The 25,394-nt window shown below is 40.8% G+C and overlaps 1 protein-coding gene across 2 annotated transcripts in view; it reads left to right on the forward strand.

The window, feature by feature from the left end:
* Positions 1 to 25: 25 nt before the first annotated feature.
* Positions 26 to 25,394, forward strand: part of WDR72 (WD repeat domain 72) — a 239,706-nt gene continuing 214,337 nt past the window's right edge. For both annotated transcript variants that reach the window (XM_019533547.1, XM_019533548.1), the window contains exons 1-6: positions 26 to 91; positions 14,221 to 14,385; positions 17,036 to 17,142; positions 20,118 to 20,196; positions 23,639 to 23,813; positions 24,702 to 24,778. In XM_019533547.1, the coding sequence (XP_019389092.1) occupies positions 14,233 to 14,385; positions 17,036 to 17,142; positions 20,118 to 20,196; positions 23,639 to 23,813; positions 24,702 to 24,778 (591 nt within the window). In that variant the 5' untranslated portion in view covers positions 26 to 91; positions 14,221 to 14,232. The remainder of the gene's footprint in view (positions 92 to 14,220; positions 14,386 to 17,035; positions 17,143 to 20,117; positions 20,197 to 23,638; positions 23,814 to 24,701; positions 24,779 to 25,394) is intronic.

Here is a 25,394-nt window from a genome sequence, read left to right on the forward strand (position 1 = left end):
GGGCCGCGTGCTGCTGCTCCCGAGCCGGGCCGCGGCTTGGCACCACTTCCTCCTCCCCCTGGTGCCGCCGCCGGCCGGGAAGCCGCTGGAGGTAAGGCGTGCGCAGCGTCCCCAGCCCTGCAGCCACGGCTTTCCTTGCAGGCGAGGTTTCCGCCCCCGCTCCTCCCCATCCCCGCGGGCCGAGGCTGCGTCCCCCCTCACATCCAGCTGCCAGTCCTCGGTCCAGGGCCCGTGCGCTGAGCGCTTGGGCACGTGCAGCGCGGTGCCCGGCAGGGTCCCTCCGCCGCCGGCTCCGGCGCTGGCTGCACACTTGTGTCGCGGCCGTGGAGGGCAGCGCAGCCCCGGGCGGAGGGGGGTCTCTCTTGCCAGCGCTTGTCCAGACACGAGCCGAAGCCAGACTGAGCTTCTGGTGGCCAAGGGATGTTTTCAAAGCTGTGTGGGGCTAAGAGGTTGGTGTGTCCTCAGTGCCTCTGGTCAGCAGGGCCTGCGTACTCCTGGTTCCTAAAGCAGATTTTCTATGAGCGAAATCTCATTGCAGTTAAAGAGCAGGATTGCCTAATCTGTGACTGGGTAAAAAGCTGAACAAACCCTCTGGATCTGGCCCCATGTGCATTTAGGATGGACTGCATAATTTCTATAATTTAATAATATTCAAATGTCTGAAGTGAGAAGCCTAGATTGCCATTACCAAAGAAATCTAAGGGCCATAGTTAGGTATCGTTGATGTTTGCCATGGATGTATCCACAACTTCCTTTAAAGCAGACTAGATAGATCAGCTGTGCTCCTTTTGAAAATCACAACTCCAGATGAGGACATTTATATTGAAAATAAAATAAATCCCTGGATATTAGGTGAATACATTCCATGTATCCAAGAGGACTCTTTTATTATTTTGAGAGCTAGACAGTTGCTGCTGTTTAATTTGAAATGGTGGATTGTTGTTTTCCATTTTCCCTTTAAATTGGTCTTTTCTGCGTTATTGTGACTTGTTCCATTAGGAAAGCTAGTCTGATCAGAGTAAAACACACAGTCCCCTGTGATCCCAGCAGATTCACCAGTGCTATCGGGATTACTATTTTAGCCAGTGCAAGATATACTAACTGCATTTATGAATATTTTGTGATGTTTTAACATTTCAGCAATGCCAGATACATAACTGTGATATTTTTGGGATCAATAGTTGCAAAATTCCCATTGTTGTATATTACTTCTGCCCCCTAGAAGTTTGTTAGTAGACGGGATCCTATTACATGACAAAAGTAGGTTTTTCCCATGATGATTTCTCTTTTTTATAAGCAAAAGTTTGCTGTAATTAGAATTGCAACTATCACGTTGTAGTGTGTAGAATCCCTTTGGGTCTTTCATTCTATTTCATTTTGAATAGTTTTTTTTCTCTCTGAGCTTCTTGTAAGCAGATTCCAGTGTATATAATAAATCATGAGTGTTTACACTAAATAGAAGCATGCCATATAACAACAATATATGGAACTCACCTATCTGATGATAGATAATATATACAAAACTGTATGAAAAATAAAGGGAAATTTTAAGTGTTGAAAGATTGTCAGTTTTCAGTGCAATGCAGTTGGAAACTCTTCTAAGAGATGATTACATGCTAATTAGAGGCCAGAGAATAGGTGTGGTAAATATTTTAGTGTTTCCCCCTTGTAACTGATTCCAGTTTTGTTTATTATTTCAACATTACTGGGTATTATGTAGCAGAACCCAAAACATCACCTATTTGATCAGCTGGTTTTTATGTTAAATAAGTTCAAGGTCACCTAAGGGAGACATCAGCTGCCATAAAGCGGAGTGCCTGTTTACTGCCTGTCAATCTATTCTTGAGACTGTTTCAGTTTCTTGTGTTCTTTGCTTCTTGACTTCCTTTACCCTTCCTTTTATAAGGTTATTGTGGACATGTTTTACAGGTTTGATTATGGTTAATTCATTTAGACTCTTCAGTGCATATTAAAAATGAAATTCCAGCAAAGTTAATATATGTTAAACATGACTTCTTTGGTATATGTCATTCCATAAATAAATGAAGATAATACTTAGCACTGCAGTAGCCCTTGTCACTTCCATAGCACTGGTCAGGTCCACCTTAGCCACCCTTGTATCTATGTTGGGACTGCACTGAAGTCTTTAGAAGCTACGTAGCTGCCATTGGTACACAAGTCAGTGGAACATGTGAGGCTCATTTTGCAGGAAGTGATAGCCACTATTCATTAGATAAGATTTCATGGTGAAAATGCTGAGTGAGGTTTTTTCAAGGCCCCAATTTAGTAAGGTGCTTGAATATGCGACTCACTTTTTCCCATGGGATGTGTTTGGACTTCCATGACACGACTCCTATGAGTAAGATCTCAGGAACTGCAAACTATTATTAGCCATGTTTTGAACTTGTAGTAGCTAACACTAACACCTACAAGAATAGCAGAAAATGAAGTTGGGTTTAAGCCCTTCAAATATTTAAGTGATGTAAGTAGCAAGCATTTGAGTAATACAAAATATACTCTTTTCTGGTTCTGTAACCACTTGACCAATTTATATGTTGTTCAAACAAAATTACATAACTGCATATTCATTCAGAGTATGTTTAAAAACAAGGACCTGTTTTACTAGCTCATAGACATTAGTATTTTTTCAGTCATACATTTACATATCCATCCTGATTTTCCTTTTGTGTGCAGTCTTTGTTGTTTGGGGAAGAGGTGTTCAATGTTTATACTGTTACAGATGTATGTGCACCCTTTCATTCTGTAGTTAGCAAAAAAAAGAAATCCCATGAAGTTGCCCCCCCACCTTGTAAGCTTAAAATGATAAAATAAGTGACAGGGGATGTAGACCCAAATGTGGTGAAGAGTATTCTACTGTATTCCATGCTAGTGTGTAAAGTACATATGTTCTGAGTTGCTGCTGTTTTCACTGCCCCATTTTCCAGCTTAGGTGCAGTATAAACTATTTTAATTAATATTGTGTCACCAAAAGGGTTTGAAATGGCCAATTGAATTCTGCCAAGATAGAGTCTTTTGATGAAAACATATCTTTATTGATTGTAGAAGAAGAAAATCATTCTTAAAATGAAATCCAGAGAAAAATCATATCCCTCAGAGAAAATTTCTGAGTGGCAGGCTGAGATTAACATCATAAAATTGAATTTGTGCTGCAAACCTTTGATGTAATCAGCAGCTGGGAGATGGTGTTGCCCTTACTGTGCTCCTTCTGATTGTGGTGAATTATTGTGTGGAATGAAATAAGTGTTTCTTGTGTCACTCGTTCAAGAAATACAAACAAGGTATTACTAGGTGGTTCTTGCTAGTTAAAATGGGTTGTATTGATTCCTGGTCCCGTTCTCTTGCTCCCCTGGATGGCAGAAGCACTATATTCATGCCCCAGGAGAGAGCTGTATGTCACTCAACAGTGACTCCTCCGGCCGATTAAGGAGTAGCATTGACAGGTCCCAAGGGAAGTCCTGTTAAATTTCAGGCTGGAAGTATAGTGGCAGACAGGCAGAGCCTTAAGGATCGCAACAAGGAAACAGAACAAGGGAATATGTAGGATCACAAGGGTCCTGTCAGGCCCATGAGGAGTTGGAGGGTGGGGTTGAAATGTATGGATTTGAATAACTTGCTCTAAGTCTGGTGCTCTGATAACTAAATTTATTAACAAAGGCAGAAGTACTTGTGCTACCATACCACAATAAATTAATAGAAATCAAAAGGCCACACCTCCAGCAATTAAAAAAAGCCAGTCATTTGCATGTTCTTGTTATATAATAACAACATCTTGTCAACTGCCTGTGCTGTATATATTTTAAAATGTATCACGTTGCTCTTGCTATTGTTTTAGCAGACATTTTTCCCTCTTTTATGTTTTTTACCTGGTTTATCATTTCCCTTGTTGTTGTCAGTGTCATTGCATTTTGTGCTTCTTTCTTTCCCCAGCATAACATTCTTTTTTTCTTTCTACATAGTGTTCCTTACCTTTGCCCTATAACTTTTGTATCTCTGTGCTATTTCCATTTCTCTATCAGCTCTCTCTCTCTCTCTTTCTTATTACTGTTTCTTTTCTCTAATATACCCTGTCCATTTCTCCAGGTAAACAGGGCCCATAAAACCTCCTACTTCACAGGCAGCAGCAGACATGTTCTCAGTTTTGTGGCTGCAACAGATTTCTAACTAATATCTTATATAAATACTAAAGCCACGGGCATTGGAGTTGTATGATGGCAGATTTACAAATGTATAATGCTATCATATGTTCGCATTTGGAAAATTATTTCATTTTATAGAAATTGATCTGCTTGCTACAGATAGTGGATGCATGGAATTTTCAACCCTTCAGAATGAGATCTTTATGTGAAATCTGTTGATTTCCAGCTGCAGCTACTTGCATGAGGGTGGTGTGTGTCATAGCTGTAACTTAGAGTGAGCTTTTGGCATCTGAGAGAGTGCTGAACAGTGGGGCTAAACACAGAAATTACACACAAGCTGGTATAAGTGATCGGAAACCGTTTCAAATCTGGAACATGGCATAAATTCAGTGAACACAAGCTGCTTTCAAAATGGCTGAAACAGGTTTAATATAAACCTGGATGGATGTAGTATCAGACTTAACTGAGTTAGGTTAAATCAGTTTATTGAACTTTTGCTCCTGATTCCTCTCCAGATTCAAGCTAACTCAGTCTTCTAGCATCCTAGTATGCTTTGAACCTCCCCCGCAACCCCCTTCCTCCCCACCTTGCAGGGTGAGTGGGCAGCTCAGCTATCTGCCCCAACTGAGCAGGGGGGTACGCTCTAGTGAATGCGCTCCCCGGCCTTCTGGCCTGGGCAACTGCAGACATGTGGCTGCGTTTCTGGAATCAAAAGTAATTGCCTGTTTACTTACTTATCAGTTCAGTCTACACAGCTTAGACCAGGGGCGGGCAATTAGTTCAGCTGGAGGGCTGCTTATCAAGTTTTAGCAAGAGCCAAGGGATACATGGGTAGCCCTGCCGCTTGACAGGTACCCTGCCCCCAGTTGCTATCTTCGGACTGGAACTCCCACCCCTTAATCCCTTGATTTTTACCACCAGAAGTACTTCCCCTTGTTCCTGGAAGTACTCCTTTTGACAAGGGGGTTTGCCATCTTGTTACCAGAAAAAGACCAAATTATATTCTAACAATCAAATATCTACTACAACATTCATTAATTTGATTTTAAAAAATATTCTCATCCTGATTTACTTGTGTTTGCATAGTGTACATAGAGGTAATTGTATAATAGCTTAAAATGAAGTCTTACTCTTGTATATTGTTCTGGGTATATGGGTATGTGTGCTTGTGGGGTCTGGGGTAGGGAGTGGATGTGTGTGTGGGGGTGTGTTTCAGGTTGGGGGTGTGGGTGCGTGTGGATGGGTGGGTAAGCATGTGGGTGAATGTGTGGATATGTGGGGAGTGGGTTGTGGGGGGAAGTGAGAATGTGGGGGGGAGGGTTGTGGCATGTGGGGAGGGGTGGGTGGCCAGGGTGTGTGGGGGGTGTGCATGGGGCGGTGTGGGTACCCACAGCCACTGCCGCTAGTGGCAGCAGCAGGCCATGAGGCCTTGGGGCACTCGGGGCCCCCAGCAGGCAGAGTCCTTACCAGCACTCCTGCCAACCTGGGCTCCATGCCCTTGCAGACCCTAGCCTTGGGTCACCGGCACAGGCCCCGTATTCCCACCTGCCTGGTCACTGCCACTTCCCCTCCCCCACCCCATCTGCCACTGCTTCCCTTCTCTTGCTACTTCCCTACCTTCCCGTTCTTGCTGCTGCTGCCACTTCCCCACCCCCCACCCTGCTCACCACTCTGGTACCACATGGTTCCTGGCTGCATGGCTACAACCACAGAACACAGCAGGAGCCAGCCTGGCCTGGCCAGCACCTCATGGAGCCAGCTGGGAATTGTGGGGCTAGGCTGGGCTGGGTCCTGCTGCATCCTGTGGTCCCGGCCATGCAGCTGAGAACCACATGGTGCCGGAGCTGCTGGCAGATAGGTGGGAAAGTGGGGAAATGGTTGTGGCAGCAGCTGGGCAGGAACACATTGACAGTTGGGCAGGAGTGTGGGGCCAGTGCTCCGGGGTCAGGGCCAGTGGGGCAGTGGGAGTGTGGGGCCCAGGCTGGCAGTAGCTCTGTGGAGCCAGGCCAGCTCCCCCCTCTCCCTGTTGTTGCAGCCCAGCCTGGCTCCATATAGCCCATGCCAGCCCAGGATTAACACTTCTGCTGTCTTGCCTTTAGCCACCACTGGCCCCGCGCTCCCACCCAGCTGTCGCTGCGCTCCCACCTGCCTGCTGCCACTTCTTTCCCCCACTCTCCCTCCCCCTAGCTGCCCTGCTTCCCCCAAGGACTGGGGCAATCCACAGTGGTCCCCCCCCCCCGGCCTACATTCTTAGCTGAGTTGTACTCCCAGACAGAGCGAAGCAGGGAACAGAAGCCTTTGCTAGACAGGGGCTTCCAGCTGGGGTGGGGGGCAGGGCCAGGCAAACCTTGCTGCTGTGGCTGCTTGGTCCTGCTGCTGCTGGCACTTTGTCATCTTTGATGGGCAGCCAGGGGCAGATAATTATTAATGTTCTAAACTGTTTAGGGGCCCCACAGGCTGGATAGAATGGCCTGGCAGGCCGTATTTGGCCCACAGGTTGTATTTTGCCCTGGCTTAAACTTACCTGCAAAGATTGAATCAATTAAGCCTCAGGCTTTTTGACTGTCAATTCAGTCTGGAGCAACAGGTGAGGATTCTTTTTTTACTGGAAGTAACTAATTTAGTTTTATTAACAATATAATGTTTGTGGCAATTTAGTTGTTTATTTTTACCTAAAGATAAAGAGAAGGTGTCAGATAATTAAAGCCAAACAGAATATCAGAAACGTGGAAAGAAAATAGGATCTGAGCTACAGCAGCTTTACAAAACTGTCATGAAAATTTTCAGCTTGTGCCTAAAATGTATGTCCCTGCACTTTATCATGATCTTGAAACTAATGGAAAGGCAAATGATAGTTTACTTCTCCAACAAAAATATAAATTTCACTAGACAAAAAAAAATTCTAGAGAGGAAGCACCCTCACTTTTTTTTTTTTATAAAAGCTATTTCAAAAACTTTTAATCAATTCAACCAGCATATCTTTCCTGAAATAGTATGTAGTTGTTAATTAAGTACAGGAAGTAATTCTTCCACATCTCTTAACTCATTCATAGTTATCAACCGCATTTGTATTTGCACCCAATGTAATAAAATGTAGACTATATTCTGATGCAGTCTCTCATTAATAGTAAATGTGCAATCTGAGAATGCAGAGTTCTAGCAAAGAAAAAAATAAAAAATGCAAGCCCTTAGGAAGCTTTGTGACAGACTGATTGCCTTACCTGCACGATGGTCTCTTTTGTGTGTATGTGACCTTTTTTACCAACTATAAACTTCTGCTTGGGGTACTTTTATTCACATGTTGTAGGATGATCTGTATCTACTGGATGGAGGTTTTTGTCAGAATCAATTTTTCATTATACAAACTTGTTGAGGCAGCAGTTCTCAGAAAGGGAATTCCTAGTATAAGGGACCTTGATGTACATGAAGTCAGGTGAGCTCTGAAATTTATATTAGCAACTAAGAAGATATTTTTTTCTTTATAGCAAAAATACATCCCTCCCAACTATAAGTGATAAAGCTCTACAAGAGACACCAAATAAATGAGTTTCTCATGTGTTCTAGAGCAGTCTTGATATATAATAAGAAGGTTAATGATGGGTTGTTACCTTGGACTTTCATGGGATCAGGCACAAATTTTTACATTTCATATCCCTCTGTATTTTTTGACTTTTTCCTTAGTTTTTGCGTGTCTCATACTCAAAACTTGAAAAAATTATCCACAGATCACTCCTTTGAGTCAGGAGAGTACCGCTGTTCTAATTTTAGAAATGGGAAACGGAAGTTTAGAAGGATGTGAATTGCCCATGCTTACATAACAAGTATACAGCAGAGAATAGAAACTTTGAGATGAGCAAATCATGTTTCCCTGAGGGCAAGAGAGAGGTGGCAGGCCAAGATCACCTCATGGGTGCTGTGATTCTGCAGAGGAAGGCTGTAGTAATTCCACATAGCTCTAATTGCTATGGTGCAACTCAGCAGTAGCATAACTAGAAGTAGGTGGGGAGGGGTACGTGCCCTGGATGCCAAGTTAGAAGGGGTGCCAGAATCACCCCCCATTTCTGCAGAGTCCATACCCCAGCAGCATATCCATGCTAGGAACTCCAAAATTGTCTCCAGCTGCTGCTTTAAGAGCACCAGCTCTGGTATTTGGGAGTTCCTGGCATGGATATGATGGCTGACCACACTCCCTACCCTGCTCTCAGAACTGTGTGCTCCTTCCCTGCCACCCCTCTCCCCCGCAAACTGGTGCACCCTCCTGTCATGCCAGGTCATGGGGCTGCTCGGGGATTGAGGTGCTGACAGAGGCAGGAGAAATGAGTAGAGTTCAGGGACAAGCAGGGTCAGGAAGCCTCAAGATCAGTCCGAAAGCAGGCTGAGTTGGGAAGATGAGGGTGAGGCAATGAGTGGTGTTGGAGACCAAGCAGGGTTGGGAAGCCAGAAAAGAGCAGGTCAGAGAGAACAGCAAAGCAGTCAACGGTGTAATTGGGTCCTGCCGCCCAGACATTTCCTAAGGAGCCATTGTACACAGCCTTCATTTGTAATGAAAGTTAGATTCTGCCTGAAGAATCCAAAACTGCAAACTAAAATTGCTGTAGTCCTCCTTATGTGAGATGCAGTTTCCTCATAAAACTATTTTCCAGACAAATAACGTTCTGCATCAGGCTTAGAAGAAACATGCTGTTTTAAGCCTGGTTTGAAACAAGGAACCAACAAAGGACAGTTTGTGCATGCTGGGTAAGCATGCCAGAGTTGGGGAAAGTCTGGCTTGTGCAAGGTGGTGAGGTTATTTGAGAGGAGGCTACTAGGGAGCATGGGTAGCATGATTCACTGACATGCCAAAGGAAGGAGTTTATTAGGCCATGAGCAGGAGAGGCAGAGAGTGAGGAACTTGATTTAGAGTTGTGTTATGGGCTAATACCAAGAATAAGCATGCTTGAGTGGGCAGCACTAGAGGAATTTAACATGTGCCGATAAGCTACATATAGCACAGATATGCCTTGGGCAGTATTTGACTTTGTGGAAACAGATTTTACCTTTTAAAAGGATAATTTGATATATATCAGTTGATAAAATACACGAAATTTTGCTCTGGGTGCATCAGCATAACAAAATAGCTTTGATAAAGCTAAATACTATCAGAGTGTGTGTGTGTGTGTGTGTGTGTGTGTGTGTGTGTGTGTGTGTGTGTGTGTGTGTGTGTGTGTGTGTGTGTGTGTGTGTGTGTGTGTGTGTGTGTGTGTGTGTGTGTGTGTGTGTGTGTGTTATGCAAAGTGTTTCCAGGTAACTCTCAAAAGCCACATATCCTAATAGGAGAAACTTCTGTACAAAATTATATATCTGTAATTCTGAAACCTGTGGATCCAATTAATTTGATCAGGAAGATATCTTGTGAGCTGAGGCGGGAAAATGTCTTGTAAAAAATGTTGACTTATTGATACTGCATTAAATCTGTGCCTTGTATTTATGTTACTTTCAGAAAGGCCAAATACAAAGCAACATGTACAAAATGTCTCTGTAAAATTTCAGGCATTAACATAACAATTGACAGTAAGATTTTGCCTTTGGTAATGTTTTGGTAAATGATCTTTTATCTACAATAGCCTATCCAAAACAAAGCAGTGTGAAAGTAGATCATCAGTTTTCTCATAGTTTTTTTTCAGAGATTTGAGTTAAATTTTTTTTTTGTTTTTACATGCCTTGGGACCCTGGCAATAGTACTGAGGAATTTTATCCTGGACCCCGGTAATTGTGCACACTGCCTTGCCAGATGTACATGGCATGGCATGTGATTTTAGGGATCTGGGACAATATTCCTCAGATCCTATCACATGTCTGCTGGCATATGGACTTCCAAAGGATCACCAGACCTCCAAGTATTGTGAGACAGGTTTCCCAATGTGAGGCTACTCATTTGCTTTCCAAGGGCCAAGATGTGTCTGTGGCCAGGACCCAGGGGTTGCCTGCTGCCCTAGCCCATTGATTGACCATTTGGCTTTAAATGTTCTATGTGTGAACTGCATGACACAGTTTCAGATGTCCCAGTGAGTACGGTATCTGAGATCAGAGGGGATTTGGCTCCCACTCAGACCCTGCACATACCAGCATTTTCAAAGGACACATATGTGGGCCAGTTGCATTCATGCTTTTTGAACATGCTGGGTGGAGGGGAACCCCAAATGAGGAAGCTGTTTACCCATCTCAGGCTCCACACATAAGGTGGCAAATTCAAAGGACATGCATACATCTGGGCTGCGTGTGGGTACAGAGATCCTCATATTGTGGAGTGGCTCCTTGAACTCAGGCTCTTGTCCTGGGATGTTCATGCTATATGTTCAAATTAAAGCACAATTCAAACCAGTGACAAAAGATATTCTGCATTAAATCTGATCTACTTTTTGTGGCTGGTTTGCTATATTATCACACCATAAATTGCTTGCATGTGTGCCATGTTAGAATTTATGGTATGATGTATATTGTGATGCTTCCTGTAGGCTATTGACAGACATTACACATAAACGGGTTTAAGTGATCACAAATTGGTTTAAACCTGTAACAGAATGTAAGTTCAGTGCACATAAACCAGTTTCAAAATGGCTGGAATTGGTTTAAGATAAACCTGGTTGAATGTAGTATCAGACTTAACGGATTTGGCTCTGACCAGTTTATGCAATGTCTGTCCCAGACCACTTCCTGGTTTAAGTTAAACCAGAGTCCCCCAGCACCCAGAAGCTTTGGAGCACTGGGCAGGGCTCTCTAGTCCAGAGAACAAGGCTGGCCCCATCCCTCTGGTCCCTAGCCAGAGCTCTGGCTAGGTCTTCCTTGCTTCCCCCTGCCCCACCGCTCATTGTTCAAGCAGGGATTTCCCCCCTCTCCTCCTTCTCTCCCATCTCCCACAGCCCAGAACCCATCCTTGTGGACCCTAGGCATGTGATATGCTAGCTAATGCTCAGAGGTGTGTGTATGTGTGCGTGCACTTGTGTGCATGTGTCTCCAATTTCACTGTGACAGATGGACAGAACAGTGTCCACTTAGGTCTTTTTTGAAGCTAATCAACAGGTCAGCTGTTCCTCTGTTCCTTCCTTGGAAAAAGCTGTTTTAAGAAGAGCTTGAACTAATGAGGGACTTTTGTTTTGTTGATGGGCTGATAAATGTTGTGTTATCACCCCCTGCGGCACCCTCACCTGTCAGGTTTGCAGACAGTATGAAGAAGCAGGGAGAGGGAGAATGAAAAGCTCAGCATCACCAACAGATACATGCATTGCACACCTGCTCTTTGTCTTAGAGTGCTAGCCACGGCTGGGGTCTGAAAACACTCCTGCCCTTTAAGCAGCAAGCAGGGAAAAGCCTGGGATGGTGCAGGCAAGGTGGAGGTTTACACCCCTCCCTAATTGGAACATCCTGCTGAGGCCTGGCCATGCTCCCCCTCAGCTCAGAACTGTAGAAGGGGAGGCTGGGCTGCTCTAGCACCTCCCGGTTTCTAGCCTGAGCCACTGCAGGCATGTGCCAGCATTTCTTCAGTGTAGAGGAGATGTCTTTATCATTACAAACTGGCTTAGCCTAGCTAGGTTAGACTAACCTGCAAAGATTTAATCAATTGAGGCTCAGGCATTTTGAATGTTGGTCCCTAGCCTTAATGTCTCTGGGGTGTCACCTTCAAACTCACCTTGCTGAAGAGTCAACGAAGGTATTAAATTCTGTATTGATCCTGGAGGTCCATCTTGTCTGATCACCCTCCACCTGGTGGAGACTCTAGCTTGTACAGAGGGAAAGAAGGGTTAATAGGGAATTTTATTAAAACACGAACACTTTTAAAACAAACATTTTAAAATAAATCCCCTGGTCCATCACAGATGTTCAGGAATAAATATTTTGATAAAAAATAGGAGGCTTTATTCTTTCTTGATCTGTAATCATTTAGAATTGTGCAAAGTCAATTCAAACCTAATTTAAAGGAGAGTCAGAAGGGAACAATTCATTTATTATGTACTCCATTGTGTGTAAATGACAGAGAAGATTCGGGTTTGCTGTTTGGAAGAGAGAAGATGCTGATATTTATATTCTCAGACTCCAAGTCTAGCTCAATATAAAAAACACTGAATTCTTCCTGCTTACTTTATAGTTATCTAAGAATATTCCCCCAAAAGGGTTCCCTGAGTTATCCTGATATGACTTTCATTTTCAGGCACAAACTAAAGAAAAAATAAAGCTTTTAGGCAGTAAGTTGAAGTTATCTTTCCAATATTCACATTTGAGGCCACTGATGGTCTCACTACCTCCAGTATAACTTGGAGCAGCCTTTAGGTTTCATGGGGACCACATACTTGCCACAGGTTATGCCACAGGTTCCCTAGCTCTGTGGCCTTCTGATACTTGTATGCCTCTCTTTATTCTTTTTTGCACCTGAAACATTGGGCTGAGGAAATCTTCAACTGCCTGCAAAAGGTGGATTTCAGTTCACTTACTGTCATCCTGAACTAGGAACAGACTTTTACATTTGTCACTGGACAGGTTGTGCCTATGTTTGTCCCAGAACAGGATGCCCAGGATTGGCAAGTAAATACATTCACAGAATCACACTTCTGAACGGGGATTAGTGAGCAGCTGAATGTACTGCTGTTTTTCTACCATTGATTCAATGTTGCAGTGGTGGGACAACCATTCAGACGTACTTTGGGATGTCCTAGTATAAACTATTAGTAGTTCTTAACTTGTGAACCTTTTTAGGATTTATCCTGGGACAGCTGACATGGATGTCTGATACATGCACTGCACACCCAATAAAATGGTTTATTCCAGGAAAAATGCAACATCCATTTACAGCTATACTGATGCAGAGGCATTAAGGCAAAGCCAAACATCCAGACAATATCATCTTCATTATTACTGTAGCACCAAAAGTCTGGTGAAATACTGAAGAAGCCTGAGTCTCATGCTAAAGCCTTGAGATTAGGCAAGAGGGCCCAGTATGCAGGTAAAGCCCTCTATTTTCCTGGTCCATTTTGACAAAAATTGGGAAACAAAGATATCTTGCTGTCAAAAGCAGCTAAGCCTTCCTTCCACAGGGCCAGATACTTGAGGATAGAAGGAATAGCTGAGGACCTCCACCCCTTTGTGAGCATTTCATACACAGAGCAATAATAAGGAGTCTCCATTTGAACTGTAGCAACTGGATCTTTATTTAATGCACCTTTCTCCGTGCTACTGCTTGCCCCCTGAGCACATGGAGTTTCCAGCGAGAAAGTCTGCTCCAGGAGGCCTGAGGGGGTCATGTGAGAGAGAAAGAGGAGTGCATAGGAATCTCCTGAATGGCCTGAATAGATTCTCTTTGAAACCTGTTCTGCACTGGCAAAAGCCTTTTGTGAGCTGCGTTGAAGTTCACTGCAAGGAGAAGGTGGGATTGCTAACTGTGGGGAAGCTTTGAGTTTTGGTGGAGAACTGGCTGTTAGGAAGGGGAAAGAGAGACTTGATTTTATTTAAGCATTGTGTGTGTGTGTGTGTGTGTGTGTGCAATTGTGCATGCACACACGCACACACACCTTACATGTATGATGACATAACCATATCATCACTCCTCCAAACTTTCATCCATTGAAGTAAGATATGGAAACAGCAAAGACAGTTAATTGAACAGCAAATTAAAATAGACTGAACAAAATTAAAGGAAATTAAAGCCACAGTTTGAAATTATAATCCTTCCTCTGAGAAAATATATAGCACCTGACTACTGCTTGAACAACCATTGCTTGATCAGCTGTTTTATACAAGGAAATGTAATCCATAATGACCTAAATGGATATGGATTGTTTTTGTTGCTGCCTGGTGGGATTGCGCCCTGGTTGTTCCCATATTATCAGTATATTTAATCTTTGATAACGAATAGCAATAAGCAGGTAACAGTGGGACAGAGCAGCAACTAAAAATTTCTCAAGAACCAGGATTTCAAATTTCAGGTGCTCTTGCTCCTTGCACTCTCATGTTGCCATCCCTTTCAGATGTCATCATGACATACTCATCAGATTTCCTGTGGCTTGGAACTAATTTACTTTCCTTTTATTTTCAGGCTTTGCTCACTATGAAGATCTCGATGCAGGCAGTAGCATTGTGGGGGAAAAGAGCACCCTCTCACAGCATCACTGCCATAATGGTTACAGAGGACCAGCAAACTATTGTTACAGGAAGTCAGGAAGGACAAATATGTCTTTGGAATCTATCCTCAGAATTAAAGGTTTGTGTTGGTACTTTTGCTTCTCAAAGCAGTCGGTTTTGAAGTCTTGTATTCCATATAATTTATAATAACCTTATTGGGATCCTATACACACCATGGGTTTTAATCCTCATTAAATTAAATAGGTTTATAAATTTTAAACTTGTTTATTTTGGAGCGTCGCATCTGTGCTTCCACACACTAGGTTTTAAAACTAATTAAGCCGGGTCCATGGCCAGCACTGCAGGAGAGCGGGATGGTCCAGCACTGCTCCCCCAGCGTGGGGCCCCCACTTAACCTCTGCCCATGTCCTGCCACACAGCTGTGGAAGCAGGGATCTGGCAAACCACACAAGAAAAAAAGGCAGAAGCAATTCGAAAGCTATTCAAAGAGGTGAACCACAAAAAAGTTACAGCACCATCTGGTGGACAAAGGGCTCATTACATTTCTTTGAGTGTCTTTGTGCTTACATGCAATGAATCCAGGGACATGATGCTTTAATCCCTGGTGAACCAGACTAAACTACATCCAAGGAATTTTAGTTTAATGCACAAGAAAGACTTTTAAAGCATCAGGAAATCCCGCTCATGGAAACAGACATGCAGTTGCAGTCACAGTGTGTAGTGTGTACATGAGCCCATTTAGACCATGGCACTTATTTAGAATACATGTAAAAGTTTGTGTTTGCTTTTGTTGAAGGAAAGTAATGAAGCAACATAATATAAAAATTCAGAATTCTATAGAATGAAATGCAGAATTCATATGATCAGCCAGTTCTTTGCAGACTTAAATAATCTACAAATAACTTAGAGTCATGGCTCCCTTATTTGTGATAAAGTACTATGGAAGACAGCAGCCAGAATACTTGAATAAATTTGAGTCCTGTCCTTAAGAGCTTTGCTTTAAAGTCAGTAGCCCAGTGTTCTTTTAGAGTTTGAGAATAAATGCTCATTATACAAATGTGGCTAACAGGAGTGAAAGAATTGAGAAATGGAAAGATTTATTTTTGCTCTCAAGCTCATCTCTGAAATTTTGGAGGAAAGATGAACCAGGTGGGATGAAACATTTAAAATTAAATTGTTATAACTTTAGAACAAAAGTATATGATTTAGCAAATCACCAGCTGCTTTTAACCTGGTGTGTTTTCAAGTGTAGAAAATTAGATGCAGTCTTGTGGTGCTCTTTTGGGCTCAGTTGACCTGTTTTTGCTTAGCCAAAGCTACATCTCTCCAGTGAAATCATCCTGGAGCATCCAGGTGGACAGAGATATCAGAGGGAACATGTTTGTTGCTAAGCCCCTTAAGAGAATGTCATGTGCTCACCCTGGATCTTTTTTTAAGTAAAGCACTTAAATTATTTTTGTTAACCACAGATTAGCTCCTTAACATTGTTTTGGCAGGAAAAAAGGGCATTTCATGATTTAGAATACTATTAGGATACAGGTTACTGGTTCTGGTTATGAACAGGTGAACACACATGAAGTTTAAGGAGGGAAGTTCTGGGTCAGTTAATCTGTGGTAATTGTTTTCTGTCTGCACTACCCCACATAAGTGGAAGCTAAACCAAGGCAGTTTAGACTTGAATAAAGCAACTGCTGAATTACTGTAGGTTAGCTTCCTCTTATTGCAGAATAGAGTGGACACACAAGAATTGAGGATTAGTTGATAGTTAGGAAGTGTCCGTATATACATACACACCAGTCACTCAATATGATTTGTTTGTATCCATGCCCTCCATCAAGTTAAGCTTTCAGATCAAGAAATGGTCTTTGCTTTTAATGTAGCTCATCAATGTCAATGGAATTATTTAAACACTTAAACCTGTGCTTAAGTTCTTTGCTGATACTTTTTCTTTTGGTATCCAGCCACTTTCACTGTCTGAGTACACAAGTGGTTAACGACATTGCCCTGAATCCAGACAGAAGGTAGGGCAGAGTGGAACCTTAGGGCACTTTTACGTGTGCTCTGGACATTGTGGGGGGAGGTGCTTTAATCACAGAGGCTCTGAGAGCTGCTCTGATTAAGTGCTGCAGTGTTTTGTGTATCAGTGTCCTGTGATTTCAGATGGTGGCAGGATGCCCCGCTACTGTTTTGAAGTGCAGGGATGCTGATGCACAAGACACGGGAGGGTGCTGGAGCACGGTAATTGCTCTGCTCCTGCAGACTCAAGTCTGCTCTGTTGCTGTGTACTCAGAGTGCTTCAGAGCAGCCTCTGCCCTTGTGTATAGGCACCCATAGAGACTAAGTAATTCAGAGACATGAAATTTTGCAGGCAGTAGCCTACCTCACTAGATACTAGGGATGGACTTGTTCCTAGCATTTGATGAAGGAAGTAAATAAGTAATAAGCTATAGAGTCAGTGTGTCTTATTCTCTGTGCCCTGTATGGTATCTTGTACCTTAGAAGCCACTCAGAAGGAGCAGTCACAATAATACTCACAGGGACTGCATTTTTTCCTGTGTGCAAACATGCAAAAAGGAGGTGCTCCTTTTACATCTATGATTGTACATCCCCAGACCAGCTGGTTACTGTCTGAATTTTATAAATGATGATGATATATGGTGAACTATTCTGTGATAAAGATGTGTTTCCCAATTCTGGGTCACTTATATTTCACATAACAAGTACTGGTTTGTTTGTTTTTAAGTAAAATAATTCCATTACTCTTCTAGATTTCATCAAGAGAAATTCTCTTTGGCCACACTGCTTCAGTAACATGTTTGGCAAAAGCAAGAGACTTTGAGAAACAGCCATATGTGGTCAGTGCTACTGAAAATGGGTAGGTAATTATTCGGACTCAGTTACCTACTACTTGAATCACAAACTATGTGGCCAGGTTCAAGGTTGCAGTCTGCATTTAGCAGCAAATTTTTAATCCACTCCCTCATCATGTGGGACGGGTGGAGGTTTTTTACTATTTATAGTGAAGTTATTCTCCAGGATTCCTTTGTGAAGAGGGCCTGTGCTTCTTTCATGTACAGACGGCATGTACAGACTGTTTGATATATAATATGCAGGTCATGATGAGCTCCTTGGAATTCAGAGTGGGCTGATAGGTCCAGAGACTTCATGTGGTTGCCAGAGGCCTGTTCAAAAGAATGAGTAATCCAAGGGTCCAGCCAGGCACCCTGTAAACCAGGAGCACAAATCGGATGTAGGGACAAGGTACCCTTTAGTAATCCAGAGCTCCTGAGAGACTGAGGCTGTGGAGGAAATTGAAGTGTCCAAACTCACAGTGTACTTAACAGATCTAGAAACTGTAGTGTGAAAGAGAAGGCTGCTTCTGAAGGAAGCACGCTCATGTCCTCCAACCTGTTTTTTTATTTGTTTGTTTGTTTGTTTTGGCCAATTTAGCATTAGGAGCATCTTTTTTTTGGAGAGAGAGTGCAGTGCTTTCTGTCTCAGTTTCTTCACATAGCTCATGTCCTCTGGGTTAAAACTTGGCTAAGTGAGTTGCATACCTTCTTCTTTTCCCTGCCTGTATAGTACCTGTGTAGTAGTCAATCTCTGGATCTTTGGTGACCCCCATCTTCGAGGGAGTCCATTAGAGAATGGTGTCCCTAACCCACTTCTCTATTTTCCAATCTGGAACCCACGCAAAGTAGTTAAATCTATGTCTTTAGCATGAGACTCAGGCTTCCCTGGGATGTTCCCTACCACCCTTCTCCTTAAAGGCTCTTTTTCTCACCTAACTTGGGCTTGTCTTCTCCAGCTACCTGGGTGACTCCCTTGAAGCCAGTTGCTATGGGAAGCTCTTATTTGGAGAAATAATGAAAGGTGTTCATATTCTAATATTCTACTACTGGATAGATTTGTAGTGAGTAGCTGGAATGCATTTACATCAGAACAAATGGTTTTCAGACTTCTTAAAATGTTTATGCCACCAAAGCACTGGTGAATTCTTATGTGTACCATATAAGGGGAAAACATCCATTCCAAAGCTCTGGAAGTAGCAACATGAAGATCAAATGAGTATAAATAGGATGCCTACTCTTCAGGAGATGCAAGCTTTGTCAGATTGTGTTTTCTAGGCTGTGGATCATTCACTTTTTTAGTACCTTCAAGCTGCTGTCTCCTTGAGGTTAAGAATATTGCATGGAAGAAGAGCTAGTTTCCTCTAATGCCACATCAAAACAGCAGACTTTCCCTCTTTTCATTTGCTTATTTATCTTAGGAGAATGCATAATGGGCAATTTTTGTTTCCTTTTTTCTATAAAATGTTGAATTTGTTTTGTTAAGATCTTAATATATCTCCACCTGCATGTATCCACTGATGTATTGTAGTAGTTTATTTACAGCTTTTGCTAAAAATATAGTAAAATTGACAATCAAGTTATATATAATTAAATATATCTAATATATGCTTTTACCAACAAGTATACAATACAATTACACATTCTATCAATTTAAAAATATAAAACAGAACATAATATATGATGATACAAAAATAGACCAAATGAAACAACAGATAATAGAATAAAAAAGGGGGAAAATGATAATTTGGCCCTTTATTCTTTGTACAAGTAATTCATATACACCCAGTGAGTATAGGACAAGCTTGGAGTTATTTGAGATGAACCAAATTGTGGACAGTATCTGACAGAGAAGGAAGATACCGAGATGCAATATTTATCAAATTTTGTTCTCCTTTTGGTATAAAGGGAGTGCCAATTTAAAATGTATAGAAACTGTGGCTCAAATTCTGCTGTCAATAAAACCATGTAAAAATATAGTAACTACTGAAGTCAGTCATTTTGCACCTTATTTACCAGTGGAAAAGATAATTTGACCACCTGGTAATGATTAATACACAACAGTTTGTTTATGTTCTAAGTTTTTGGATTATATCTTGTGTGGATTTTGTTACTGAAGTGCACCTGGAAATTTATAAATGAGATGATCCTTTTGGGTTATCTTATTATATGAAAATATTATTAGTCAAATTTAAATTGCTACATAGGTTGACATTTTTGTTTCTTTTCTATAAAGAATGGTGATGGCCATTTAACTCTATTAATGACTTCAGATTTTAACACAGTTGCTGAGCTATCATAATTCAGCATATTTTTAAGCTTTCATTTGAAAGAGAAATACGTTATACAACATTTAGATGTTGGTTCCACAGTTTATTGAATATTGTTTAAATAGAGGTAGAATGGATAATTATACAAAAAAGGTTAAAAGCTGATATTCCTAAAATAATCTGCAACTTTATAAATACAGTGAAGTGTAGACGAAATGCTGTATTGTTTACATGAAGTGCTTGTGTTAAGCACAGGGTTCAGAAATAGCCTCATGGTGGCACTGTTTCTTCTTACCAGAATATGATGGCTTATTTCAAGAAGTAAGTTTGGTGTGGCAAAAGATGCATTGTTTTTCAAAATGTGTAGTTTAAGTTCAGTGAAATGAATCATTTTCAGTAGGATGTAGTTCCAATGAATGATAGTTATACTGACACACTGATGAGCCATAATGGCAGTATACCTACAATTTGTTGTAGACCAGAGTTGGCCTTAAAGTAAGGTTTGCTGTGAAGCAGCAGGGTGTAATTACCAAAACAAAAAGAAACAGATACTGCATGTCATCCTGTGCTAATGACCACAACATTTTCTTACCCAGTAATCTGTAACAAAAAGCCACATAAACGATCAGACTGCACTTAAGTACAGCACTAAAGAAAAACTTGGGGGCACAAAATTATTCCAGCCAATTGAGTTGAAATGACAGAGAATAATATGAAGTTATCTTTGGCAGGGAGATGTGTGTTTGGAATGTCACTAGTGGCCAGTGCATTGAGAAGGCAAAGCTTCCTTATAGGCATACAGCAATCTATGTAAGTACGGCAACTTTTCATGGACTGTATAAATACTTTTACAATGCAAGCAGCACACACTATTACCACAGTATTCTCTTTTTCTTTTAGTAATATGTGGATTTAAGATTGTAACATACTTCACAGGGAAAGAACTTAGCACAATGCATATGTAGTCTCTTGCTGTTTATTACTTTTTCTTTTCTCATTTTACAGCTAGGAAACAAACTAAAACTTTTTTTGTGCTTCATCTCTGTTTCTTATTCAAATGAAGTTGTTCTTTTCCAGTCACTAATGTTTCTAGAAAGTAATACCACTATAGCTATTGCCTGTGATATTTGATCTTCAGGTACTGATGTGCAGTAAGGCCCATAGTCTTTGTATTATCCTTTATTAGGCATACATACAAAATATAAGTTCAATGTTAGCAGTCTTAATGGTATATTGTATAAATGCAAATCATATGGCCAAACATTCTGTAAGATAATTTGCTCAAGTTCTTTTTAAAACTTAATTTGAGGGTTTTGATTGCCTAACTGCTAACCTACAAGAAAGTGAGACTCTGCCTTTCCTAAAGTGCACTTTCATTCATGGCAGAGCTCAGCAGCAGACCACTTATTTTTAGATGCCAAATTGCTTTAAATCTTTCTTCAGCAAATTCCCTTTCAAGTGTCTGCTTTGAACTATATCCAGGTATGTTCTGAGTACCTTGATGTTAGAGTGTGTGTGTGTGGGTGTGTGTTTGAGAATATACATGTATATGATTTAGGAGACCAGCATAAATAGATTTGATTCGAAGAGCTAGTTTATTTCTAGACATATTTGTGAAAGAAGAGCTTAGGGCCCCTAGGTTAATTAAAAGGCTGTTTTTCTTGTGTAGGAAGGTCTAGGTTGAATTAAACTTGCAAGTGATGAAAGTCTGGGACCTTACTGAGCTTGCATTCAACTCAAGTTGTAAGTGAATTCAGAAGCTAGATGTTTTAAAGCTTGAAGAGGTAATGCTAGCAGATATAAGTGTGTTTTTCCATGATAGCTTTTAATTGCCTTAATTCTTTGGTGTTTCATTATGCAGCATATTTAGAATTAAATGTACTGTTATAGTTTTATCAACAGATTCTGAGACCTTAATAAAATAATAAATATAAATTACATCGTATTATCATATGTATTCAGTACTAGTAGCATTTTAACAGCCTGTCTAATGATTATTCTTTTGGCTCAGTTAGATATAGGTTTAAGGATTACAGAGAGGTTACAATATGGGTTTGCTTATTTGTCTGATACTAGTACATATGTAGATCAGACATGGAGTCTTAGACCTTTTTCTTGAGGCCAAGTAGCTTAGGGGAGGGCAAGAGAAGTAATATACTCAGCTCCAGAGAAAAATAGCCATGTCATCTATTAGGAGATATGGAGTGGCATTGAAAGGAAGTTGAGTGTCTCACCTGTAGAGATTTAAAAAAGATAGTAAAAATATACTGTCATATTTGTGGGAATATTATTTCCTACAGAAGGTTATTCTCTTTGACGGTTTAAAGACACATGAGGATTTTGATGGTATCAGCACAAAAACTGTTGTTTGGTTGCTAATTAACATTTCACAAATCAGGTTTTGTAGGTTGCCTCCGCAGTTCATGTAAGCTTGAGCTGTAATTGGCAAATGTCAAGACAGTGCAAATTCAGCACCTGCCGTTTAAAATGTTATTTTAATGCAAAGAGCAAATAGGGATGTTTAATTTGTGGTTAAGCAAATGTGAGACCTTTCTTCCAAATTTGCCAATTAAGAGCTAATTTATTTAAAAATAGGAACAAGCATTTGAAAGCCTGTTGGTTTGTCTTTGTGGAACCCAAGAAATATTCCCAGGTTATGATCATTCTCTTCATTCTTCCTCATCTATTGAATTCTTTGTAATTTTCAGTCATTAGTCAGTTAAGTGTAATAGATAAAACAGCTTATGTGTCCAAAATTTAAAGTACATCCTTCCTTCCTTTTTCATGTCCTTCTGAAAAGATATCTAGCAGATTTTGCAGATTCGTTGGAATTTGACATACCTGCACCATGAGTGCTTCTGCTATGGTCTTGAACCTGCTATCTCTGGGCTGTCAACCATGTGCCTTTGCACTTGTGTCATCCCAGCCCCTATTTAAAGTACGTAGAGATAATGAATAAAAAACCCTGCAAGGATTTTTTCAAAATATCATGTTCATGTAAGTTTTTGTACTTGTTTGAAGTTTTTGTGCTTGTTTGAAGTGGCTGAGCAGTTTTATAACAATTATGCACACAAATATACAAAAAATGTTCAAATATTTACTGAAAACCAAGAAAACTTTGAATTTTTAACCCCCTTGTGCCTGCCCCCCTGCTGCCTGCCCTGGACTGGACTACAACTTTAATAATCCTTGCCAAAAATAATACCCACCTTAGCTAATGAGCACCAGAGCCCAACAGCTAGCTTACCCCTCTGACATATTGCCCTTACCCTCTTTCCCCCATCCTCATCCCCAAAAGAGAGGAACTCTGTTGAATACTAACAAATTAAAGCTTTTTAACTAGTATGTCCAGGATTCCTCCTGGAAAATAAATTATTATAAACCCTTTGCCTTTTTAACCTGGAGGCTTTAAGATTTGAGTACCTGCTCATAACTGTAGTAGAATTGCAAACATGTGGAAAAAGAAAAGTTTCTCAAATCAGTAAGCCCAAAATTACTTGGGGATTAATGCAGTCAAATGAACTCCTCAAAGTCAACCAAGAAGCTAATTATTAGTGTGGAAGAAATCAAACTTCACGTTATGGTTAAATTAGGGCTATACTGTGATCACAGGGAGGATTTCATACAACAAGGGGAATCACTCACTTGTCTGTTTCAAAGGAATCCTCCTACTCCTAAGTTTACAAGCATATTTATACTTAAGACAGAGAAAGAGAAAAAATACAACCTTGGAGAAACCAAAACAAGTTCACTTAATTGGGCATCTGTGCACAGGGTAATAAGACATGCAGGATTCCTTATCTCAGAACATGTAACTGAAATAAGCAGTATCAGCTCTTCTGGACTTTTTGTTTTCCTAGTCAAGTAGGTCAGAAGCCTGACTAAATTTACTACTACATCAGCTAGCATGGACCAGTTTTGATATACTGTCTATGTGAACATCTCTCTATGAGCAGGCACTTATATTTTGCATGCACTTCATCTTAAGAGCTAAGTATCCTGCTCCAGAATGTTTGTGACACTAACCCAAGCAGTGAGATGCTGCTTCTACCGTCTCTGATTTTTTAAAATGTTTTTGGGGCACCCATAGAGTTTTAATGAAGTTAAAAAAATTAACATACTGTTTAATACTGTTGCCTTGGTAACTAAGGTTTTTAAAAAAAGTACGATGTGAAGAAGCTAAAAATAGTATGCAAAAGAACTTGTGTAGCTCTGTATGTTAACCTTTACTTATTTAATTCCATTTGGACAGTATTACCATTGTTCATTCCGAATGACAGGAGATGGCTGGCTTCTTTGTTGTGGAGAATATCAGGATGTCCTTATCATTGATGCTAAGACTTTGGCTGTTCTTCACACTTTAATATCTACTCAGTCTTCTGATTGGATCAATTGCATGTGCATTGTTCACTCCACCAGGATTCAAGGTATACACTGTAGATGCATATTCAGTGTAGCATATGGACATACCATTTCTTTCCATAAATTAATTTTCAGATAGCACTGTGCATACCCACAGGTTTTTTCTACACCTCATTTTAATTAACATGAGAATATATTTTCATATTTCACAAAAATATTAAGGATGCAAAATACATCAGCATTTGCCAATACATTTTAAATTTAATTTTCTCTCAACCTTAATGTAGTGTTTGCTGCTTTTTGAAATAGATATCTGACTAGCAGAGGAGAACTGTTTTGTTGCACTTTAATTATACGTAGCTCTCATGATATGCCACCAGAGTAAGTGACTTTTGGTTGCAATATTAGGAAGATAATGTATGTGAAACCCCAGTGGGTCTGCTTCTTTTTTTTTTTCCAAATCCATTTGAGTGCAGTTAATATGTGCAAGGTATCCAGGTGAAATACGAATGTATTTCTGCCTAGGAGAACTTTTATAACAGTTGCAATCTCTTGTGCCTGATGAAGGGTACCTGTGCCAGAAAGCTTGCAAATAATTTTTTTTTTTTGTGTAAATATCTTGTTGGTCTAATAAAAGATTTTACCTTTGCCATAAGTTTTGATTCCTTTTATTACATGTGCAAAGTGCTATAACAATTATTCACCCAGTTTCCTCACATTAGTGAACAAGATCAAATATTTGTATAGGAGATTTGCAGTTAAGTTCATAATTGGACATTTCTGTATGCAAATAGCCTATTTTCCTGCATGCTAAAGTTGTTGTGAAAACAGTGCTTTACAGAGTACATCTCCTCTATAAGATAGCAGTGGTAGTCCTGGGGTTTTTATTTGGCTCTAGTCACCATGGTTTAATTTAGTTTCATATTAACTAGTTTTTTATTATATTTTTACAGAAGATTCACTGGTAGCAGTATCTATAACTGGAGATCTTAAAGTGTGGGACCTGTCCTCATCAGTGAGTAGTATACAGGTCAGTTTGTATGAAACAAGAAGCCTTAATTTAAAAGAAGGATGTAAAATATAGAATATGTATATATTCTCAAGATGTAAAACCAGGAGCAGAAAGTAAGGTCTCTGGAAAGTGTTTTAAACAGAGAGTTTGTTGTTGTTGCTCACCGCTTCTGTACCACTGAGAAAGGTGCCAGGCTTCCACAGCTTCACCACCTGCTATAGGCACCATTTTCAGCACTTCTTGTTTTTGAGCCTGTTCACCTTGTGTGGCAGTTGCTTTTCTCACTGGTGGCAGAACTGCAACAAGCCATCCCTTATTGTAGGTGCTTCACCCCTGTGAAATGCAGATTGCAGAGGGAAAAAGGAAGGGTGGCTTAGACTGCATTCCTGTGGCACCATAAACAATGATCTTAATGATTTGAGAATTCAGGGAACTGAGACTAGAGCTCTTAAGAAGATTGTAGTACCTGGAGATCCCTGATCATTGCTTCCTGTTCCACATGGAATAAGAGCCCTGGCTCACCAACTGATTTGTTATTTTTGTAACTGCCTTTGTTTCATAGTTTCATAGTTTGTAGGGTCGGAAGGGACCTGAGCAGATCATCTAGTCTGACTCCCTGCCATGGCAGGAAAGA

The sequence above is a fragment of the Crocodylus porosus genome, unplaced genomic scaffold (assembly GCF_001723895.1).
Source record: "Crocodylus porosus isolate Cpor-Errol unplaced genomic scaffold, CroPor_comp1, whole genome shotgun sequence".
Taxonomy (NCBI): Eukaryota; Metazoa; Chordata; order Crocodylia; family Crocodylidae; genus Crocodylus; species Crocodylus porosus.